At 36.0% G+C, this 16420-nt stretch overlaps 1 protein-coding gene across 18 annotated transcripts in view; it reads right to left on the bottom strand.

Moving 5' to 3' along the window:
- The window catches only part of TTN (titin), a 461697-nt gene that overhangs the window by 180651 nt on the left and 264626 nt on the right, over window positions 1-16420 (bottom strand). For 8 of the 18 annotated variants that reach the window (XM_033947060.1, XM_033947062.1, XM_033947063.1 and 5 more), the window contains 6 exons: window positions 5119-5217; window positions 4080-4148; window positions 3675-3782; window positions 3208-3261; window positions 875-958; window positions 187-237 (listed from right to left, as the gene is read on the bottom strand). In XM_033947060.1, the coding sequence (XP_033802951.1) occupies window positions 187-237; window positions 875-958; window positions 3208-3261; window positions 3675-3782; window positions 4080-4148; window positions 5119-5217 (465 nt within the window). Of the gene's footprint in view, window positions 1-186; window positions 238-874; window positions 959-3207; window positions 3262-3674; window positions 3783-4079; window positions 4149-5118; window positions 5218-5671; window positions 5744-7727; window positions 7806-9593; window positions 9675-10012; window positions 10076-11332; window positions 11417-12354; window positions 12436-12519; window positions 12601-12683; window positions 12765-12923; window positions 13008-13566; window positions 13648-13732; window positions 13814-13896; window positions 13978-16420 lie in introns of all 18 variants that reach the window. The other 10 variants (XM_033947058.1, XM_033947059.1, XM_033947061.1 and 7 more) reach the window with 3 other exon arrangements.

Raw genomic sequence — 16420 nt, 5'->3', positions numbered from 1 at the left:
CCTCCTAATTGCAGACACAAATGTTTTAAATGACCTTATACAAATGTTTGCTATTTAAGATGAGGCTTAGGAGCTCATTTATAAAATTATTCCTTTTTTGTGGCGCAGCTGGAATGGTGTAGTTTGATATGAGGTTTCACAAGCAAGAGATTAGAGATTTAAGGGTTAAGCAACCATTCTTCTCACCTTTGATGGGACTTATACCCTTAGCGACTTCCTCTTTTGCTGCTTTAGTGTCTGAAGTGAAACAGTGGCATTATTATTAACTCAATCACATTTGCTTCAGACAACTAGATTCAATAAATCGATTTTTTAAAAACTTATAATATCAATAAAATTCAGGCAAACATTAGAACTGTGAAGATAATTAGCAACTCTAATTTTTGAAACCTGGTCAAACATTAAATGATGTTAAATGAATATCCATAAAATAAACTCTTATGGCCTCTTCTATCAAACTGCGCTAGCAGTTTTTAGCGCAGAGAGCCGCGCTGAATGGCATGTGCTGCTCCCAACGCTCATAGGAACTCTATGAGCGTCGGGAGCAGTGCGGGCCATTCAGCGTGGCTGACCGTGCTACAAACTGCTAGCGCAGTTTGATAGAAGAGCTTAGTTTGATAGTTAGATAAAAGAAATTAAATAAAAAATATGCACTTTCCAGGCATGATTTAATTTATAAGAGGTCTTTTATAAACATAAAACAATTTTTTTCAAAATTACTCTCCACATGTGTAAGACCAAAGGTATAGAACAGATATAAACTGAAAACAGAACAAGAAAATCTAAGATTGAGAAATTATTCATAAGGTACACACTGCAACAATGCCAGACAAGTAAGCATACATTATACAATGTAAACTCCATCATATTATACCTGGTTTCTTTCCAACTACTGGAGCTGTTACTGGAGCGCCAGCAACTGTTGCTGCCTCCTCCTTTGGTTTTGGCGATTTCAAAGCTGTTGAGAGATTAAATTTTATTAATCCAATACTGTGTTCATAGGTTATATAGTACTTCTTTAGTGCGATATATTATGTGTATTATAATCCAGATTTCTGTGTTTATAGTAACTACTATAGGTTGCACTTACCATACCTTAGGAGGGTAATTCTATAACAGGGTGTCTACCATAGGGGCAAATGTACAACTGGGCTCCTCCATTTAGATGCCCCGAGGCCGTGCAGTAGAAGCCCATTTAATAATAGCACCTGAGCACTCAGGTTCCATTATAGAATACTAGTGTAACCTGCTACCATTTATGTACCCACAGTTAAAGCAGCCACAGATCTGGTATAACTGGGGATGCCTAAATGCAAAGCCCTGCTGATATGTATGTCCCCTTGCATTTATGCACTATGGGGCCCTTTTACAAAGCTGCGATAAGCATTAACATGTGCTTACTGCAGCAAAAAATTGGTGTACTATGGGGGGGGGGGGGTGTTATAGAATCCCGTGGTAATTTTGCTATGTGCATGTGCTACTCATGCACTAAAAAGTTAAATTTATTTTTTTGTTACAGGATCAATGTCTAGTACAGAAAGGCTCTGATTCTATAAAAAGCGCCTACCTTTGGGCACCTAGATCGGCACCAGTGGTGTAGTAAGGGTGTGTGGGTGGGGCAGACCACCCCAGGCACTGTCTTGATGGGGGTGACAGTACCATGCTTACGCCCTCCCTTTCCCACCTCCCCGTACTTCTTTCAATTTTCACCAGCGCGAGCAACGACTCAGACCTGCTGCTTGCAGCGGCCTGGCTCTCTCTGAAATCACTTCTGGGTTGGGGGCCAAAAAGTGATATCGGAGGAAAAGCCAACGTCGGTGCGAGCAGCAGGAAGGAGAAACTGCATGCGTTGGCGAAGATTTAAAGAGGCATGAGGTGGGAAGGGGAGGCATGAGTGTGGCATAGTGGACACGGAAACTGCCCTGGATACCTTCTACCCTCGCTAAGCCACTGTTTGGAATGCTTAGCCAATTAGGTACTAACTTAAAATTTTAATTGGTTTAATTGGCGCTGTTAATTGAACAACATCATTAAAAACCAATTTTTTAAAAAAAAAATAATTTTTGGGTAGGCACCTAACTTGGTAGGTGCCATGTAGGCATCTACACCGAAGCACCTGCCAATGCCTACCTGTGCCTACATGAAAGTAGGTATGGTAGGGATGGATTTTGGGTGTGGATTACCTTAGGCTCTGGTAGGCATCTAGATTATGTGCTGGTAAATTAGGCCAAGAAAACCCTGGCCTTATATACCAATGCCTAATGTTATGATGCCTACTGACACGTAAGCTGAGTTAGGTGCCACTAGACATGATTCTACAAATGGCACCTAGTGGTTGATTGACAACTGTTCCAAGTGACGCCCAACCACTAGGTGCCGTTTGTAGAATTTGGCTCAGAGCGGGCACTTCTATGCAAATTGGTTAGTGCATTGGCCATTAATGAAAAAATCTGAAAATCAGCTATTTTACCCCTGCAGAAAAATGGTCTTAACAAGTGAGAAAGACCTGTGTGAGGGCAAGTTAAGACCACTTTTTGCTGCAACTTATTAGCAGGGCCACTATGTAAGTTAGGTGCTAACATTCTATACATACACCCTGTATATGCATATAAGGGGCAAATGAATGGAGTTGCCTAGATTACAGAATTATCCTTCATAGGTGCTGGTTAAGGTTATGTAAATGAAGATGACTTAAATGTTAACTTGTTTTTGGTCATTTGTGCCAGTATTCTCCTATTTTGGTCATTGTGCCAGTAGGCTCCTATTTTTCTTTCTACTAAAAGCTTCAAATAAGTGCCTGCTTACTTCCGTATACTAGGTTCCCTTTTATAGAATGACCCTCTATAGGTGGAAAACTTTATAAAATTACTGCATGCATATTCACACACTTTTTTAAAAAATAACTCACATATATCACAACTTTGCCCCAACTCTACAGAAAATATACCCCCAGGAATACCTATTGCAGATCAAGTAAAAGCAGGCTTAATCTTGTGGTGTGCCTACTTTTTACGTGTGGATAACTGTGCAATTTTATAACAGCCATTCTCCAAGTGTAAAACATGCTCTACATGTGTAAATTAACCCCCCCCACACACACACACACCCCAAATAGGAAAATCCCATTAGTATATCACATCCAAAAGATAATAAATAAAAAAATATCTCATGATATCAGTCAGAAAGTAAACTAATAAGAATTTCTACCTGTCACTGGTTTTAGTTCAATGGCAGCCGGTACAGCAGACTTAACTTCAGGAACTTTAAAACACAATAACAATAAATTTATTAGCATAAATGCATCCTGAAAGTGTGCAAAACATTCTTCACTACAGAAGGATTTTAAAACTGTTTACAGCTGTACACTTTTTTCTCCTGGCATGCAGAAAGACATTTTTATTTTTAAAGAAAGAAAAAAATATATATTTTTTATACTGAAGAGTTTAATTCAGAAGAAAACAAGAGAAAAATGTAGAGTTAAGAACAAAACCAAAGGTTCCTTTATATGCTTAGAACTGAAGGGTTATGAGAATGAAGAAAATGAGAATGGTAAAAATGAGAAAGAGATGCCCAAGAAACAAAGATATTAGCTGCTAATTGGATTTAACATTCTATTTAGATTATAGATTTAGCAGCAGCGGCATCAGTGCTGGCATAGCCACAAATATTTGTACCTTTAATTCCTTCAGGCACCAGTTTAGAAACTGGCTTCACATCTTCCTTTTTCGGGACTTTAAATGGTTTTTCAACAGCAGGTTCTGCCTTCTTGGGAACTCCAGGTACTTAAAAATATCATATTTTTTTTAAAAAAATGTAACTTCAGACTACCAAAACTTATTTACAGGTTTCATTGTTAATATAACATTTTTAAGTAAAAGGAATATAAGAAATTTAATTTCACTTTTCAACTATGATTTTTCAACTAACTTTAAAATATTGAATGCCAAAAACCTTTGTCTCCTGCTTTTTTAGATTTATTTTACAGCTTATTAGTTACGATTGAATAATACTATAATATTGTTCTAATTCCTTCTTTACTCTTTGATAACGTCCTTTAATTTTTTGAAGAAATTTCATACCTTCTGCCTTTTTGATCTTTGCTATGTCTTCTTCTTTGGGAAGTTCTTCAATCCCAGGCTTCTTTAAAACTTCAATTAAATGCAAATAATTTACTAATTAAAATCAAAGCAGGCAATACCAGCACAACAGTGCAGTCTCTTTCCTATGATTTTTTGAATAATAATAATAATAACAACTTTATTTTTCTATACCGCCATAGTCAGACGACTTCTAGGCGGTTCACATCGAAAGAAGGCTGGACATTCATCGAATTACAAATGCGTGAGGGGAATGTTACAGAAGAGAACAGTTGAAGGGGAGGGGAAGTGAGAGGGGTTGGAATTGCCTGAGAGATTGCTTCGGGTATCTCCAGCTAGAAGCAGTTTTAAAAACAAGGCTCTAAAGAACAAAACTTATACTAATACAAAGAATGTAGGACAATAAATGGGAAAACATGTAATACTATGATCATTAATTAACTAGGCAGACAACACAACATGATATAAACTTAAGGTTTAGTTAAGTTTAGAATGGGATTTGATTGGTTCAAGCAATGCATGATATCATTAGGATGTCATAACTCAATTTAATTAACTGGATTCAGCCAGAATATGATAACTAGTAACATTCTTTACTATTATTGCTCCCAAGTTTCAATAAAATTTCAGGGAACAGTTTAAAAGAGAACTCACTAGATGCCACTACTTGGGGCTGGTTATGATGTCAAAATATTTATCATCAGGGACAGATTTAATATTTTGTCACACACAAAGGCAGAACTGGAGATTGGCTGGGGACTGATGAAATAATTAACAGCTAGAGTTTCTAACTTTGTTCTTCTACATTAGTACATTAGGTCCCATTTTATTCAGTGGGACTAAATTACTTATAACATGCATTAACAGGGTTACCATAGAATAATGCAGTATTACATTTTCAGTAGTAATTTTAGCTGTAAATATTTAAACATTTGTTTTAGATCAATGTATATTTGATCACTAGGAAAATGCTCTAGCTTTATATATATAATTTTTTCTATCACAATACAGGCCAGTTTACCTTTTTTCAAAGCAACCTCTTCTTTTGTGGGAGGTGTAATCTCAGTAATGCCTTTACGAGGAACCTTCTTTTCAGGAACCTTCTCTTCAGCTTCAGACACTTAAAGGAATATGATTTTTATTTTAGATTATATGAAAGCAATAAAAGCCAAACACTAACAAAACTACACACAAGAAAATACACATCACCAAAGAACTTTGCATGGTAAGATAGGATTGTGTTTTTGAATAACAAGCAACTTATGTAATACAGTCAAAGCCAAGCATACAAAATATGACGAACATATCAGACAAAATATTAGACTAACATATGGTATAAACAGATTCTTCTAAGACTAAAGAAACTTGCAATAAATTTAACAATTCTAGTACAACATAAATGCAAATAACAAATTTAAAAGAGGAAAAGAAAGACTGAAACACAAAATACTATTTTGGAAATCAAGAATAGAAAGATCCAAGGGTTAGAAGATGAGCATATGAATAAGAAAGATGCTGATAAGCTGAAGTTATAGCACATGCGCTCTGCTTTTTTGGATTGATAGCATATATACCTTTCATGGGTTTGAGCTCCACTTTTTCTGGTACTTTAGGTTTTTCAGGTACAACCTTCTTAACCTCGGGAACTTAAAAGAAGATAAATGTACTTTTACATTACAAAATTCAAGTTTATATTACCTCAAAGAAAGAGAAGGTGTTCTAGTTCTAATCAAATGTTGTGAATCTTCAGGCACTCCTTTGTGTTTTCAGTATCTAGAAGGGCCTGTTTTATGTCACTAGGTGAACACCTTGGATTGGCAAATAGGGGGACACCCAATTTAAGCTGGGTGTCAGATGACATTGGACGAAGGTAGAAGCCAGGAGTGAAAAGGAAGAGGATAGAATAGAATAGAATAGGGGGAGGTTCAGGATGGGAGCAGAGAAGGGATTGGTGGAAGAGGAAGGGAGGGGAGAAAGAGATGGGTAGAAATAAAGGATTTTTGGTGGGCAAAAGAGTAGTGAGTGGGAAGTCTGAAAGCATGGGAGGTGAGGGATATGGGATCAGATTTTCTCTCCCTCCCTTACGTTTAGGTTGGGGATGGGAGTTTTTTGGGTTGTTGGGGATTAGGGCGGGCGATCGCAGTATGGTGGGCGTAGGCCTACACAAGGGGATTTTATGTTAGAGGCGGATTGAAGTTTGAGACATAGGATATGTGAATAATTTAAAAATATGCTCGTGGGCGGCACCACCATGAGTGAACGATGGCTTGATGGCACTGTAAGCCACCAGAGGTCATAAGAGAAAGTATTATGTTGATATTGGAGCTAGTTTCATCACTGAATAGCTCCAGTGAGCCAATCTGCCGAATTGGAGAAAGTTGGTGGTTGATGTGTATTTGCAATTGTTTCAGCTTGATATTAAAGTTAAAATGTTAATAAATAAAGCTGTGGCCAATATTATGCCAATGATAAGAGTACTCATGTGGGAATTCTTTGGTGAGGATAAGATATTTGGAATGTATGAAGTAGAATGGCTGAAGTGCGAGTGCTTTTATTGGATAGCATGATGGGGGACATTGTAAGACCTTCACTGTTTCAAAGGAGTGGAAGCTTTGTCTCAGCTGAGAGTCAACAGCCTGGTATCTCCTTCCAACATGGAAGTATGAAAGTAGGTCCCATAGACCTTGCTCAGATAGTTTGCTGGAAAACTAGCTAACTCTGCATCATCTAAAGGCTAGTAAGGCATGAACAAATGTCCAGTTTTGTACAGGCCGATGGCCTTCACTTATTCAACTCTGATTTAATGTCAATACATATGAAATAATATGCATTGTTTTCAAGGGCATGGCCATAGTTATAGGGAGAGAAAATCTTTGCAAGTGAGGAACCATGGGTTCATCTGGGCAATTATTTCATTAAGTAACTTGTATAATATTGTCTCCTAAATTTCAATACCGTTTATTTTAATGTTTACTTATGATAATTTAAGACAAGGGCAGACTGCTCATATACTCAAAGAGAAAGGGTTGGCTATGCACTGCAACGTGAACAAAATGCATTCATTAAGGCTAGATATAGGTAATCTGACAACTGCCTACTCTCATGGATGAGGTGGGGATCTCAGCTTGGACAAGAAAATGAAAATGGGGAGAGATCAGATGACTTATAGCTCTAATGATCAGACTGGAGCCTCCTTACCTGTGGTTATATTTAGAATAACACCACAATACAATGAAAATGAGCTGGATCACTCTGCCCTTTGATAAGTAAGAGGGTACAGCAGGATAGTAGAAACCCAAAAGCATTCAAAAAAAGAATTCAGGGCTAAGAAAAAAATTTATAGCCATGGAATGTTGCTACTCCTTGGATTTTGGCCAGGTACTAGGGACTTGGATTGGCTATCGTGAGAACAGGCTACTGGGCTTGATGGACCATTGGTATGACTCAGTAAGGCTATGTTCTTAGTTATAAAAAATAATGATGCCCTCTATTGTCCTTTGTTCTTTAATTTTATAAAGGGAAAGCAAAGGAGATAAAAATATGGGTGTGGCAGTGAAAAGAGGCCCCTGACCTGAAAATCTGATTGGACAGTTGGACAGGATTATGGCATTACATCTCAAGGATATATACCTTTTGCTGGTTTGAGCTCCACTTTTTCTGGTACTGGTATAGGTTTTTCAGGAACAACCTTCTTTTTGGCCTCAGCAACTTCAAAGAAGATAATTGTACTTTCACTTTACAGTGTTCAGTGTTGCATTATTTAAAATAAAATTTATTCTAGTTCCAAGAAAACCCAAAACAACTCATTGGTATTCATGGTTATTTTATAAAGAGATCAATATTTACCATTCAAAAATATATCAAATTCTGCACACTGCAGTGTTTAAAGTGAGTGCAGGATAGGTCTAGATATATCAACTAAGGGGCCCTTTTACTTAAGTGTGTTAATTACAATTCACTAACTGGGCAACTAGTAATAAGGGCCGCCGAAAAGTTCTCAGCCCAACCAAAATGCTGTGGAGCCATGAAACTTACAAGTTATTCCACACTTTTCTTGACACGTTTTGTTTCATTTCATATCATAGAAATGAAAAGTGTCAAGATTAGCACGCGCTATAGTGTATGCTAGCCGAAAAACTACCACCTGCTTAAAAGGAGACGGTAGCGGATAGTGTGTGTGGCAATTTAGCGCGCGCTATTCCAAGCATAAAGGCCCTAATACACCTTTGTACAAGGAGCCCTTAGTCTAGTGATTTAACACATTTTTTGTTTCATAATTTTCCAATGGAACAAAAAAAAAAAAATAGAAAATCACTGTATTAAGTTTATAGCCCTTGATGGAAACTGCCCCAACATTGTTGGTTGGGCTGAGAACTTTACAGCGGCCCTTTGTAGCCTAACAGCTTAGATCAGGGTGGGGAACGAGAGCCGCAATCCAATCAGGTTTTCCCCAATGAATATGCATGAGATCTATTTGCATGCAATGGAGGCAGTGCATGCAATAGATCTCATGCATATTCATTAGGGAAATCTTGAAAACCCGACTGGATTTCACGTCTCATTCTCCACCCCTGGCTTAGAAAAATGAGTTCATTTTACTCATGATTTCAGCAGGATTTGTACTAGTGTTTTGGAAAGACACATAGGGGTTATTTTAATAAACCTTGCAAAGTGCTAACGCATGCTTAATGCCAGAAAATGATTAAAAAAAATTAAATCATTAAACAATTGATTAGACTCTGTAATGATATCAGCTCTTGGATAAAACATCCGCTCCTATAGATTTTGATGATGCCACCAAAGCATCTAGAAAAGGGATGTTATCAATTAACAGAGAATATATGACCTATGTAAGTATGTTATTATGCATTGACTTTTACTGCCAGAGGTTCACATGAAAACAGATGTGACAAACCTAGATTCTAAATAAGGAAATATATCAAAACCCTTTGTCAAAACTAGCAACCACAGGATATTGCACACTTGTAAATATACCTCCTAATAAACAAGGAAGACTGGCCTATAATAGAACAGCATACACAAATATTACCTTTTAAATAAACTATGAAAACAAAACATTATAGTAAAATCATGAAAAAAAACAACAGAAAGAAGATGCACAGGGGCTCTAAAGCTGCATAAAATATAAAGTTAAGTGCTTTGTATTTTTAAAGAGAATTTCAAGATGAAATGTATGAGGACAAAACTGAAAAATGCTTTAAAAGAGAAAGAGATACTTGGCAGTTAAAAAAAACAAAACCATTCTTGGTTTGTAGTTACATAGAACTGTTGATCTTGCCAATCACAGGTTTGGTGATTTAAAATTAGCAAATAAAAAACCCAAACATTAAATAGACAAATACCTACAAGACAGGCAGTACAAAAAAGAAAAAAGAATTCATAGAGCATATATAAATGTCGTGCAAATATGGAATGAATAATAATGCAATTATTTTGAAGAAAGATAACATTTTGAAATACACCCTTATATTATACCTTCAACTTGAATAAGTTCCCCTTTTGTTGGAGGAGAAATTTGTGTTGATGTTTCAGGAATCTTCTTTACGAGTTCTGGTACTTTAAAGAATATTATTACAGATTTAGTATCTGCTCATTGGAGCAAAGGTTATGAATGAATTTTTACTGAATAAAGATTCTTGACTGACGACATGTAACACTCACATACCAGGTAACAAACAAATGTACAAATGTACTTTGAAGGAAGACTAAAGACAACAAATATCTAAGCACAAATGAATCTGTATAAGAGTTCATGTATTCAAAATAAAGAGGAAATCAATTGAGCAGTCAAAAATGTAAGACGAAAAGAGCTGAGACATCTACAATAAACACACAAGTTCTTGGACGTGTCACAACATGGAAATGTGGAGCTGAAGCCGAAGCGCTATAGATACCTTTCTCAAGTAAGAACTCTTCTTCTGTTGGTTCTGGCTCATACATCTCAGGAAGTTCATCCACTTTAAAGAATATAGACAACTAGCATAAGACTGCCATTTCAACATGGAAATTTTAAAATATAAATACACATAATATCGTACATAAAAATCACAAGACATACATAGGGGTCTTTTACTAAAGTGCACTAACCAATTTAGCGATGCTAATGGCCACCGTGAGAATGGGCTACTGGGCTTGATGGACCATTGGTCTGACCCAGCACGGCTATTCTTATGTTCTTAGTAAACGCTAAGATGCCCATTATATTCCTATGGGTGTCTTAGCATTAAGCGAGCACTAATTGTTAACACACATTAAATTGATTAGCACAGCTTAGTAAAAGGACCCCATAGAATATTAAACTAAGCTTGCTATTACAATATGTTCTTTATTCAGCTTTTAGTGCTACCAATTATAAAAGTAACCCTTAGGGTGTAAGTATGCACTGTTGCAGGGATCTGAAGTTAATATACAATTCCCTGCACATATTCCTTTCTTCTCATTAAGGATAGAGTAGTAGATCATATAAAATCTACTGACTCTTCATTACTACTATTTATTTTATTACTATTTTCATAATTATGACTAAATATTTTTCGAAAGGCACTGGTATCATCTATGAATAAGTAACATTTCGTCCGATTAAAATTAAATAAGGTGCCATACATCAGAAAAATGTAAAGATAACAATACGATTTTGGGGAGAGAAAAAGCTAGATTTAAGAACATATACTAAGCAATGCCCAATATCCTGTCTTCACAATGGACGTACTTGCAACAAGTACATGACAGATCCCAAAAGTAGATCAGTTCCTTATATGACGGGGTGCTGAAAGGTTCTCAGCCCAACCAACCAACTTTCTAAATTCTGAGCATCATTTTGCCACTGTAGCTGAGAAAAGTGCTCTTTTATTAAATGCCAGTTTTCAGAAATGAAATTCCATGGGCCTCTTCTATCAAACTGGTTTTTAGTGCAGAGAGCTGCGTTGAATGGCCGGCGCTACTCCCAACGCTCATAGGAACTCTGTGAGCATCGAGAGCAGCGCGGGCTATTCAGCGCAGCTCACTTTGCTAAAAACTGCTAGTGCAGTTTGATAGAAGAGGCCCTATGTTTTGACATTGTTTCAGATCATTGATTGAACCATATTCACATCATTCTCCTCTTGGTTGGACTGAGAACTTTTCAACATCCTCTCATACCACAGACAGATACACAGGAATCTAAAAGAGGTTAGTAAAAAAAGAAGCTTTAAAATCATCTGCAAAATTTGCAGTACCTTTAGAAGGTGGAGCTCTTTCTTCATGGGGAGTAATAATATATACTTTTTCTTCTGATGCAACTTTCTTTGGTGCTTCAGATACTTGAAAGATATTAGTTTTGTTTAAGAATCTCAAAATAAATTGTACACACTGAGAAAAGCAGGACAACATAAAAGACTAATAATTCAAAGGAGGACAACTAATATGGTACATGGTTTGCAACACATAGAGTTGCTAGGAACAGCAATTGGCTCTTTCTTCTCAGGGACAGGTTTCTTTAGCACTTCATGAACATTAAAGATATTTATTTTTTTGTAACAACAGGATCTGGATGAGCTCCTTTGTTCCCTATGACCCAAACTCAATGTCCCCAAGATACTCATCCTAACTAATCAATAAAACACAACCACTCTATTTATTGGGTAATTAGCCGCAGCTCAGTTTATTGATATAAATCAACATATTAACATTTTATCATAACTTTAATCAATATAAATCCAAGAGCTCCCCCCGAGCTACCAAAACATACATTCTGTGCCCTCGACCCTGCCACTTCAACAAGGGTCAGAGGGGTGGCATGTCCCTCATGCCCCTTTATCCGGGTCACCTGACCCACCAGGCACGGCACCCCGCCGGCCCACCGCTCATCACCCGATGAGCCCCAATGACCGAGTAGCTCGGGAGATCCGCCCCGAGCTTCCCTAAAGCAAGAAAACAAAGGGAGGGTGGGAGGGAAAACCGCCTTGGAGGACCCGGACAGTTAAGTCCTCCGAGCCCTCCCCCTTTTATCCCCTCGCCTCGTCGCGCACGCCCTCGCCCGACCAATAAAATTCAAAAAGGCATTTAGCCTTTTGCCGGCCCAATCAGTCACAACGCTGATTCTTCTGCCCCCCGACCGCCCCACCAAAACGTAACTCGGAGCTCCCCAGCCCCTTGTTACATTCCGCCATTCGACACGAAGGTCTCTGGCTCCTATTTCTAAGTAATGTTTATTTTACTAATAATAATGAGCAAATACTTCTATTAAAACTTGAAGTACCTTTGACTGGTGGAACCTCTTTTTTAGGAACAGCAATAGGTACTTTCTCCTTAGGGACCAGTTTCTTTGAAACTTCAGGCGCTTTAAAGATATAAATTTTTTTGTTCTAAGTAATATTTATCTTATTAGTCACAGAGCAAATTCTTCTACTAAAATATGAAGTACCTTTGGCTGGTGGAACTCCTCTTTTAGGAACATCAATAGGTTCTTTCTCCTCAGGGACTGGTTTCTTTGGCACTTCAGGCACTTTAAAGATATGAATAGTTTGCTCTAAGTAATATTTATCTTATTAGTCACAGAGCAAATTCATCTACTAAAATATGAAGTACCTTTGGCTGGTGGAACTCCTCTTTTAGGAACAGCAATGAGTTCTTTCTCCTCAGGGACTGGTTTCTTTGGCAATTCAGGCACTTTAAAGATATGAATTTTTTGTTCTAAGTAATGTTTATTTTATTAATCACAAAAAGAAAATTCTTCAATTAAAACATAAAGTATTACAGACAGTTACACTGGAATCTAAAAGAGGTTAGTACAAAAGAAGGCTTTAAAATCTACAAGAATTGCTGTACCTTTAGAAGGTGGAGCTCTTTCTTCTTGGGGAGAAATAATATATACTTTTTCTTCTGGTTCAACTTTCTTTGGTGTTTCAGGTACTTGAAAGATATTAGTTTTGTTTTAAAAATCTCAAAATAAATTATAAACACCAAGAAAAACAGGACAACATAAAAGATTAATAATTCAAAGGAGGACGACTAATATGGAACATGGTTTGCAACACATAGGGTTGCTAGGATGATGGGTTGTCTCAGTTTCTCAGCAAAAGATTTTCAGCCTGATGATAACAGTATAAGGGTTGGTTTTTTTTTTTTTATTATTTCCAGTGGTTGGAATATGACTTTATTTGTACAATATACTCTCTAAAAGGATATTTTTTTGTTTAAATTAGACCATCAACATAGCAGACCTGATTTAGATAAATAGCAATGATAGCCTCTGCATAAAGGCATATTCAACAAAGCTACATTAATATATAGCACAGCTGGATATAAAAATAAAGTGTTGCCCCTTTTTAGGAAGAGTGACAGGAACTTTGTCTTCTAAGACATGTTTCTTTGATATTTCAGGCACTTTAAATATATGATTTTTTTGTTGTAAGAAATATTTATTTTATTAATCATAAAGAGGAAATTCTTCTACTAAAACATAAAATACCTTTGGCTGGTGGAACTTCTTTTTTAAGAACAGCAATGGGTTCTTTCTCCTCAGGGACTGGTTTCTTTGGTACTTCAGGTACTTTAAAGATATAAATATTTTGTTCTAAGTAATATTTATTTTACTAGTAATAAACAGCAGAAACTTCTATTAATATTTGAAGTACCTTTGGCTGGTGGAACCTCTTTTTTAGGAACAGCAATAGGTACTTTCTCCTCAGATACTGGTTTCTTTGAAACTTCAGGCACTTTAAAGATAAAATTTTTTTGTTCTAAGTAATATTTATCTTATTAGTCACAGAGCAAATTCTTCTACTAAAACATGAAGTACCTTTGGCTGGTGGAACTCCTCTTTTAGAAACAGCAATAGGTTCTTTCTCCACAGGGACTGGTTTCTTTGGCAATTCAGGCACTTTAAAGATATGAATTTTTTTGTTCTAAGTAATGTGTATTTTATTAATCACAAAGAGCAAATTCTTAAATTAAAACATGAAGTACTACAGACAGTTACACTGGAATCTAAAAGAGGTTAGTATAAAAGAAGGCTTTAAAATCTTCTACAAGAATTGCTGTACTTTTAGGAGGAGGAGCTCTTTCTTCTTGGGTAGAAATAATATATACTTTTTCTTCTGGTTCAACTTTCTTTGGTGTTTCAGGTACTTGAAAGATATTAGTTTTGTTTTAAGAATGTCAAAATAAATTGTACACATTGAGAAAAACAGGACAACATAAAAGACTAATAATTCAAAGAAGGACGACTAATATGGTACATGGTTTGCAACACATAGGGTTGCTAGGATGATGGGTTGTCTCAGTTTCTCAGCAAATGATTTTCAGCCTGATGACAACAGTATAATGGGTTTTTTTTTTTTTTTTAATTATTTCCAGTGGTTGGAATATGATTTTATTTGTACAATATACTCTCAAAAAGGGTATTTTTATGTTTAAATTAGACCAGTAACATAGCATACCTGATTTAGATAAATAGCAATGATAGCCTCTGCATAAAGGCATATTCAATAAAGCTACATTAATATATAGCACAGCTGAATATAAAAATAAAGTGTTGCCCCTTTTTAGGAAGAGTGACAGGAACTTTGTCTTCTAAGACATGTTTCTTTGATATTTCAGGCACTTTAAAGATATGATTTTTTTGTTCTAAGAAATATTTATTTTATTAATCATAAAGAGGAAATTCTTCTACTGAAACATAAAATACCTTTGGCTGGTGGAACTTCTTTTTTAAGAACAGCAATGGGTTCTTTCTCCTCAGGGACTGGTTTCTTTGGTACTTCAGGTACTTTAAAGATATAAATATTTTGTTCTAAGTAATATTTATTTTATTAGTAATAAACAGCAGAAACTTCTATTAAAATTTGAAGTACCTTTGGCTGGTGGAACCTCTTTTTTAGGAACAGCAATAGGTACTTTCTCCTCAGGTACTGGTTTCTTTGAAACTTCAGGCACTTTAAAGATATGAATTTTTTTGTTCTAAGTAATATTTATCTTATTAGTCACAGAGCAAATTCTTCTACTAAAACATGAAGTACCTTTGGCTGGTGGAACTCCTCTTTTAGAAACAGCAATAGGTTCTTTCTCCTCAGGGACTGGTTTCTTTGGCACTTCAGGCACTTTAAAGATATGAATAGTTTGCTCTAAGTAATATTTACCTTATTAGTCACAGAGCAAATTCTTCTACTAAAACATGGAGTACCTTTGGCTGGTGGAACTTCTCTTTTAGAAACAGCAATAATTTCTTTATCCTCAGGGACTGGTTTCTTTGGCACTTCAGGCACTTTAAAGATATGAATTTTTTTGTTCTAAGTAATATTTATCTTATTAGTCACATAGAAAATTCTTCTACTAAAACATGGAGTACCTTTGGCTGGTGGGACTTCTCTTTTAGAAACAGCAATAAATTCTTTCTCCTCGGGGACTGGTTTCTTTGACACTTCAGGCACTTTAAAGATATGAATTTTTTGTTCTAAGTAATGTTTATTTTATTAATCACAAAGAGCAAATTCTTCAATTAAAACATAAAGTAATACAGACAGTTACACTGGAATCTAAAAGAGGTTAGTATAAAAGAAGGCTTTAAAATCTTCTATAAGAATTGCTGTACCTTTAGGAGAAGGAGCTCTTTCTTCTTGGGGAGAAATAATATATACTTTTTCTTCTGGTTCAACTTTCTTTGGTATTTCAGGTACTTGAAAGATATTAGTTTTGTTTTAAGAATGCCAAAATAAATTGTACACATTGAGAAAAACAGGACAACATAAAAGACTAATAATTCAACGAAGGACGACTAATATGGTACATGGTTTGTAACACATAGGGTTGCTAGGATGATGGGTCGTCTCAGTTTCTCAGCAAAAGATTTTCAGCCTGATGAGAACAGTATAAGATGTTTTTTTTTAATTTCAGCCGGTTTCAATATAACTTTATTTGTACAATATACCCTCTTAAAGGGTATATTTTTTATTTAAATTAGACCAGCAACATAGCAGACCTGATTTAGATAAATAGCAATGATAGCCTCTGCATAAAGGCATATTCAACAATGCTACTTAAATATATAACACAGTTGAATACATAAATAAAGTGCTTCCCCACTTTGCCTTACTTCATCTTGTGGCTGCTACCACTGAAAATCAGGCCCTATGTATTTTCCCAACAGACATGATAAAAAAATATTTTGCATGCTCTGTTTTATGCTTGAATAATTTATAAATGAGGAAACACATGTCCTTTCTGCTTTAACTTTCATTTCAGAAGATAAACTATGAGTTTTATTTCTCAGCCCAGAGTAAAAAAATCAAATTTTGACATGGTAAAGGAAATAAATTGAGATATAG

Source organism: Geotrypetes seraphini, chromosome 5 (assembly GCF_902459505.1).
Source record: "Geotrypetes seraphini chromosome 5, aGeoSer1.1, whole genome shotgun sequence".
Lineage (NCBI taxonomy): Eukaryota > Metazoa > Chordata > Amphibia > Gymnophiona > Dermophiidae > Geotrypetes > Geotrypetes seraphini.
This window is presented reverse-complemented; position numbering and strand designations above follow the sequence as displayed.